The 8341-nt window shown below is 42.1% G+C and overlaps 1 protein-coding gene across 1 annotated transcript; it reads right to left on the reverse strand.

Moving 5' to 3' along the window:
• Positions 1–1458: 1458 nt before the first annotated feature.
• On the reverse strand, positions 1459–7926 carry TRIM14 (tripartite motif containing 14; the record flags this gene model as incomplete). Its single annotated transcript, XM_010161588.1, has 5 exons — positions 1459–2175; positions 4480–4572; positions 5752–5914; positions 6734–6967; positions 7831–7926. Coding segments are annotated over 5 exons (1122 nt in total), but the record flags the coding sequence as incomplete, so codon positions are not given.
• Positions 7927–8341: the final 415 nt, after the last annotated feature.

Consider the following 8341-nt stretch of genomic DNA (forward strand, 5'->3'; position numbering starts at 1 on the left):
ACTTAACCTAGATTAATTTGGATTTTTGCCAAATCTAAGACCACAATCTGCTTTCCAGCTTCACTTTTCTACTAAGAATATGCTAAATAACAGTAATTTTGTCTGCATTTTGAGTTGTTCTAGTCCTGTATCTTCCAATGTTCCTCTCCTTTCTCCTATCTCCCCCACCCCAGTGATAACAGGATGCTAGTTGGAGCTGAATGCAGATAAGTGAAAGTTCACATACAGTGAACAGAAAACTACACATGCAGCCAGCCCTGATGGATTTTTCTCAAGATAAAAGCCTTAAAATAAAAAGTCTCAAGATAAAGCAGTGAGTTGCAAGAATCTGCACTTGGGGGACAATGAACTTGGGAAAGCTAGGTTGTCACAGACAGTACCAAGAAAGGAAGCAAACTGGATATGTAGAAAGGTCCCATTTAAGGGGCAAGAGAAAAGGCCTTGTTCTTTTTGTGAATGGAAAGGCAAGCCACACAGATTAAAGGGAGAAAAAATAGATCTGAGATGGTTTAGTGGAAAGAAAACTTAACCTATGCTTCAAAAAAAACATCAGAAGCATCTGTTGTGAGCTGAGTGAAGCCTGGAATCTTAAATCAGTTCTGTAGTACATTTGAATACCTCTATTTGTACCTGGGGGCAGCTTCCTGGGTGGGAAGCCAAATGCTGGGGAAGATTCAGTGGCCTCCTTTTTGTACTAAGAAGTGAATACATTGGGTTGGGTTTTTATCCTGACATTTATGTTTTGACATGACTGAGGCTGGCTGCCTGAGTAGATCACATCACTTGCTGGCCAGTGCACCTCTTGTGTGCTCTGCTCTTGCATCACAGCTTCTCACTTTTGAGGTATGAAATGCAGTCCCACTCCTGTCAGCCTGCTGCTCTTCCCTTTGTCCAAGAAGGAGCCCTATGGCAGCAGCTGCAAACCAGGTAGCCCACAGTTATCTTGGTTAACACAGAAGTGCTTTTTAGTATAATTAATTTGCATTTTTTGGTGGTGGAATCATTTACTAGTGATGGTTATTTGGAACTTGCTCTTGATTATGAGTTGGTGAAGTATCTTGAATTTGGTGGTGGTGTTTCTGTACTTGTGTGCTGTTTACTTTCAAATATTTACCTTTCCGCATTTCTGAGGAAACCATATTCATACCTTTAAAGTGGGAAGCAGAGAATCTTTGAATCATGTGCTTGATTGTATGTGAGCACTGACTGATGCAGTATGCTTGCCCTGCAGTAAAAAAACTACTCAACTGTTAAATGTTTTGGGTTTGTGGGTTTTTTTTTTCAAACTTGAGAAGTAAATTTCACTTATAAACCAAGCTATTGTCTCTGCATTGTGGCCATTTCTTTCAACCAGCCTTTTTCCATTTTGCAAGCTGAAAAAAAATATAAAAAATATTATATATGGCACTCTAGGCAGTCCATCAACATAATTTATAAAAGACAGGTCATCTTCCCCCACTGAAAAATGCATATACATTTAAATACATTAAAAAATTACAGTCAGTTTTCTTGAATTGTTACCTTCTAAAAGTATCACAGTTACAGCTTTTGTATGACAGAGATTAATTCATATATATCATTGCTAAGGTGGTTTTCATAGAAAAAGCATGAAATAGCAAGCTTTGTTTTGCTTCATTCTTTATGTTAGTTTGCATATTGCAATGGACCCTTCCCAGAGCCTCAAGGCTGGGTAAACTGGTTCTGTGAACTTGCAGTTGAAGGTGTGTAAATGAGCCATGCCATCAGTAACATTGTAGAATGAAAGGATTCCTGCTTCATAATCCAGAAAAATGCCAATGCGATCAGGATCATCTTCTATTATGATGGGGATTCTCTCTCCCTTGTGAAATGCCCAGTATTCAACATCAAACTTCTTAAGGCACCAAGATGCTCTATTCCAGCCGAGTCGACAGGTTTCAGAGTCTCCTTTCCTGCCAATGGAAGGGTAGGCTGCACCAATCCACCATCCTGCTCCAGCATGAAGCAGGTCAACTTCCCAGTAATGGCTGCCAGAGAGGAATGCATCTCTGCTTAGCACTTGCCATAACTTATCAAATCGCTGGGGACCACAAGGGTAAAATATCCTCCTCCAGTTACAGCTTACTGCAAGACGGTCATCAGACAGTTTTAGCCTTGGGTGAAGCGTGTCATATTCCCAGGTTGGTGATCTTGCATCTGCAGCAAAACCATAAAAATACTTACTACATTTATCATGACTCTTGAAAGAAGTCCAGTTCTAAAGAAACCTGCAAAGCAGCCCACAGCTGGCGGTGTCTTGGAACCTGCAGTTTTGCAAGGAAAGAACTCACAGTTTCAATAGAAAGCACTGCACTGTTTTTATATACCGATGGTAAGTAAAAGACTAAGCATGGTTCACACCATGCTGAAGATGAATAAAGCTAGGTGGAGAACGAACACTGACAGCTTCTGCTTTATGTGGAATAGTTGGAGACTTGTGGTGGGATTACAGTTTAAGGGGTTTAGCAGGCACTGGAGCAGACTCTTGGGTTGTGAGATCCCATTCCACTGAAATCCCATTTGAGGATGCACTAGGAGTCTGTTTCTCACAGAGGCACCAAAGGTCTCAGCAGCAGCATGTACATTGCAAAGGAACAACTTAATAGCTGACAGAGGATTTATAGCAGTTCGCCTACCCTGACATTTAGAAAAGAAAAATCACAAGTCTGAAACTACACCCCAGATCTCACTGTTTTATTCATCAACAGCTTAGAGTATTTTTACCATGCAGCAGCTATTGCAGGACTAGAAATCACAAAGCCAGGGGAAAAGAATCTATAATCAAACAAATTTGAAATTACAAAATCCCAGAATAGGTGAAAAAGCTACATGATTTTTAAGGTGAGATTTTTTTTCTCTGACAATACTGTGCAATGCACTCCATTCTCTGCTGGCCCTGTTACTCTCCCACATTTTCCTGCCATGAGCAGGGAAAGCTAAGTAAGATCTCCAGCAATTCACAGTGAAAGAGCACCAGCACTATGGCCTATTACAATGCCCACAAGAGAGACCAGACACCTTGCATTAGGTGAGGGTCTGTTCATTGCACAGTTAATTTCAACAAGGACTTACGCTCTATACTTGTCTAATGTTTCAGAAAGAAAGTAGTACACATATGTTATGACCGTAGGATGCAGCTGGATCCCACACCTCCTTGCCTTGCTGTGGTCCCTCACATCAGCTATGTTTAAAATACAGGAACCAGTGATGCACCATTAATGGTTGTTTTATACATAGAGCCTAACTAACACATCATCTTCATCTGGGTAGGATCACTGCACACACCTGAGTACCAGAAATTAAGTGGTTGTTTCCTTTGAGGCAAAGATGTGGAGGGAGTTGCTGATGTAGTGCTGGAGAGCTTGCTCTGCCCCCTGAATCTGCAACTGTATACTGCAGTAAAATGGAGATGCAAGTAGCACTGTACATGCAGTGTTAGTAGCAAGTGCTTAGTGCCGTGGACTAGCCGTCCTAGCACTCTAACAGGTTCTGGTTACAAACAGACCCACTCAGGATCCTGCAGCAAAGAAATGGTGCAAGTAGGAAAAGACCCATGACATCACAGCCAGGAAGACAGACACACTGCTCGTTGCATTCCTGATTTCTTAACACCTGCTGTATTTACAAATACAGCATCTGTTTGCTCATCTCCAGTTGAGACAACCTGTTTGGAATGAAAATGTTGAACTGTTTAGACTTAGGAAGTTCACTCAGGAGAGCACAGAAACAAGACAAGGTACCAACACTGAAAAACACACCTCTTGGAACACACCACCCTGTAGGTGCAGGGACAGCATGTAACCTACTCTACCAGCACAGCACTGCCCCTTGCCCTCCTTGTTGAGTAACAGCAAGAAGTCAAGTGTCCACCTGGCTGCAGTCATGGCTTCCACTGGGCTGGATCCAGGCCAGAAAACAGACCTTCTCCTACAACAGGCCCTTGCCACTAGGTTCCACGGAAATAGGGAATGTTACAGCTTTGAGATTACAGCTACAGCCCTCATCTGCTGCAGGCCACAGGAAACGTCCATTAGCTTCCCATCAGAGAGATGCTCAATGTACAACTTTCCTTTACACACCAGAGGAAAGGATAACCTGCAGACTGTCCCTTTACACATTACGTGATAGTCATATAATTAAAGACAGACCACAATGATCTGGAGAACAGTGAAGTTCAAAAACTAAGTTAGCCACTAGCTGATTCACACACTGGCAGTTCTGAATAAAAGCAAAGGATCAAGATTTCACAGCCAGAAAATAAAATTTCTTTCCCAACCTGGGGTACAGAAAAGGGTAATGACTTTCAGGCAGCACCTCACACCTCACAAATGCTGTAAATAACAGAATCCCTTTAGTACAGAGTTTTAAGATAGTGGCAGCACACACGCAGTGACTCTTCCAGTGATTGAGTTGAGTTTTAAGTGTTTGGAGTGCTTCTAACTTTTGTTCAACCATACTTACGTTTTAGGAAAAGCAACCGATCAACAGAAGACTGGGTTTTCAACAATGTTCCAGGTTCTTTCTTTGCAGTGGCATTAAGGCTACTGAAAACATCTAGGCAGAGAAGAAAAGGGATGGTTTAAGGAGTCTGCCAGTGAAAGAACACGGCTGTGCTGTCAAGAAGATTTTAAAAATAAAACACCACGGGCAATTTGCTCGACAGGGTATTTGGGTTGTGCCTCTTTGGAGTGAATACTACCCATGTCCTGGATAAGGTCATACTCTCACACTCCATTTTCCAACTTAATGGGACAAACTCTTACTTTTTCTGGGGAAGAGCTACTTACTCTGTATGCTTTCGACCTTATGCTCCTTGGACAGCATGGAGAGGCTGGATCCCAGTGTGGCCAAGGAACTACAGTCAAGTACAACTCCAAGTAAGCACCTCACATTCCTCAAAAAGCACCCCTCTATCAGATGACAACAGTCAGGCAGTGGGAGACAACTGCATGGTACTGTCTAGCAATTCTCCACACATCCTGCAGTGGCCTTTCAGATCTGGTCTTACCATTTTCCCCAGCACCCTGCTACACTGTTCCTGGTGGCAATTCTCAGAAAAGGGTTTACGAAAAAGTAGCTAGGTGAAATGTGATGGCTGGTGTTGCCCTGCTCACCTGTAACTCAACAAGCAGCGGGGTTTCCCCATGGTTATTTGGCTTTGTGGCTCCGCCTGTTAGGAAACTGCTTTTTTAAATTATGCCTAAGGTCACTTATGGATGTAATACCAGCTCAAAGACAAAAGGAGCGTGAAGCACAACATGCTGCCGAAGACAGAAAGATTACCAGGTCCTTCAATTAGAAGCTTTCAAATTTTACAGGTACAATGTTCCATGCCTGCCAGATGTCCTGCCAGAGCAGTTACACCCAAAAGTTACTGAAAGGAGGGGACAGCTTTGTTGTGTAGGTGTGATGGCCTAGGGATATAAGCAAGATAAGCTCTGCAGGAGCTGAAGTAAACTGTACAGAAATATCTGATAGAGGTGGAAAAAGCATCAAGACAAAATTTAAGACACAAAAGGACATCTTGAGAGTTGAAAAAGAAACCTCTTATGTTCCTAAATCACCACTGCTACAGCAATATTACACCAATATTGTCAGAGAACAGTACCCATGCCTGAAAAGCTGCTGTTTTCTCCAGATGATTTGGTCAAAAGCTCTGCTCTTACTTCCAGACCACGCTTTATTTAAAAAGAGAGCAGGAGAAAGCAAAATTCACAGTACTCTCACAGGTACCTTCTTTAAGCCGGGCTTCTAGCGGTTTCTGTAGAATGGACTGAAGAACTGTCACAAAGTGCTTATAATGGTTAAGTATGTGCTCAAACGAGAGAGGTATTGGATGCCATTGTTCTAACAGGTGCCTGGGCTCCTGCATTTCCTTCTTGATTTCTGTGTACTTCTGAGGGCAGAAATCCAAATTCTCCAATTAGTAGAGTCAGTGTCAGGAATGGACTTTTCCCTCCCAGATCACACACACACCGCAGAGCAAGCACAGCTTCATCACCAGGTAAATATATGGGGCATAAAAGGCAAGCCTTGCTGTGTTCAGCATACCTATTATCTCATTAGATCCACACAACAGAATGCCAGGGCCGTATCACTCACAACAACGCAGACTCTCAAGTCCACCAATTTGAAAGGATGAAAAATCCACCACAGGCCTTCCCATGAAGAATGATATCCTTTGGCTTGTGGTAGGGCATAAGCACATGGCAACACTCCCCTCCCAAGGAAGGTGAAAAAGATTATTAGGGAAGAGAGGCTACCATTTACCTGTAAGCAAAGAGAAAAACAGTGCCCCCTCCAGTAAAATGATGCTCAGGTTGATTAGGATCTCTTGAGATTAAAGAAATTAGACAATTTAGCCTTCCTCCTAATCTTCCAAGAGGGCTGCCTTTCCTCAGACCTTTGTACTACACTGCACAGGAAAAGACCTTATACACTGTCATCAAGATTAAGAGACATGTATAATTCTGTTTCATGTATGCTTAAAATTAACATGACTTTCATATAGATCTGAAATCAGTGCAATAGTAGAAACACTCAACAGCTCAAAAATCAGGAAACAAACTGGTTCACCAAAATGCCAACAAAAAGAAGATTAAAAAGAAGTGAGGAAGATGCTGTTTACACACAGAAGGATCTACAGAGGAGATCACTAGAGCGGTTTACCAGGGATTATGAGGATAAGAAGTAGAAAGAGACCATACAATACCACCTCCAGTAACTGAACTGGATCACTGTGTTGTTGTATTTGTTTGATTTGATGTGAGAAGGTCTCCAGGGCTGCAAGCTTTTCTCGACAGGATTCCAACTGCTGATCATGTGCTTCCAAGGCTTGCTGGGTCTTTTCATCAATGAAGTTTTTTGCCAGACTTTCCTCTTCCCTAAGTAGTAACTGGAGCTGAGTAACTCTGTCTGACAGCTGCCTTTTGCTCATAATGGAATGTGCCTATAGATGAAGCAGAAAAGTGTGTCCCGCCTATTCAACAGACCATAAGCATTTCAGGCATTTATCTCCCAGGCTTTCAATGTTACATTTCAGTTGAATTTTACTGATGTGCTGCATCTCTTGAGAAATGGGTGTTTACCCCTTAATGGAGTGTAGCCAGGATTTACCTGCTGACGTCCTGGATGGAAAAGCTTGAGGGCAGATTCTAAGATGCTTATTTATCCAGAAACCAATGTTTTCAGCTGGAATGCAACAGGGTCAGGTACTAACTGTTACAAGCAGCAGACCTGGTCTTTCAATAGCCACACTTTTCTTCCTTTTAAAGCAAGCTAGGGACAGGGAGCTGCTAGGAAAAGAAAGCCTCCAAAATGAAGTGACATCAAACTGCAGTGATGCAAACCTCTACAGAGCTCCTTCCAGCTCTTACTGACATGGCTGTAACAGAGATGCTTAGAGATGCTCCTTAGAGCAGAAACCATTTCATGCTCTATAAATGAAGGTGGAGCTTAGCATACATTCCCATTCTTAAGACAGAAGCAATAAAGCTGTTCTTGTAACTCTAAAGCCAGACTATTCAATGCAATGCATCAGTGAAGCCAAAATAATGTACGTGGTTGGGGCTATTTGCTATTCCTCTGCACAATAATTTCAGCATTATTCTTCCAATGACATATGGCTGATCAGGCAGTGAGCGCCAGGCCTTTGGAAACTTTTTCCCTAAGTAATATGTTGTGATGGATACAGGGAATACACTCCTTTCCTGTGAGAAGCACAGTTGCCTGGGACTTTGAGTAGCTACAGAGAAAGCAAAATGTCTCTCCTTGTGAAATGACCATCCAGTAGAGAAGCAAATAATGCTTTACCTTCAGATCATTAGCAGCCTGCTCTACCCTTCTTCTGTTACCAGCTTCTTGCTCTTTTTTCTCTTCTAGATCCTTCAAAAGCAATACCATGAGTTCCTATACAGCAATGAAACAAAATAAAACACTGTTTCATAACAACATCTGTAAAATCCAGAAATCAGTATCCAGCTTCCATACTGCAGAGCATGTCACTGAAACACTCAGTTCATGAGGATTAATAAGGCCAGTAGAGATGAAACATAAGAATTTCAACATTTCAGCTGCTCCTGGCGGTTATATTCAGAGAGCTGTGCAAATTAATACCACCTTGATAAGGAACAGGTAAACCTATGGTAAAAAAACATTTTCATCTTTACACATCTATGAAATTGTGTGTTTCAAGAAGACGTGCATGCATTTAGCAGCTGAAGGGCAGCTAACCACATACTTTTATTCAGAGGATCAGTGGGAGGCTCTGTCTGGTTGTGAAAAATCCTAACCCTGAAAATTCATAAAAGGTAATGAATAACCA

This window comes from Eurypyga helias, unplaced genomic scaffold (genome assembly GCF_000690775.1).
Source record: "Eurypyga helias isolate BGI_N326 unplaced genomic scaffold, ASM69077v1 scaffold19431, whole genome shotgun sequence".
NCBI classification, from domain to species: Eukaryota; Metazoa; Chordata; class Aves; order Eurypygiformes; family Eurypygidae; genus Eurypyga; species Eurypyga helias.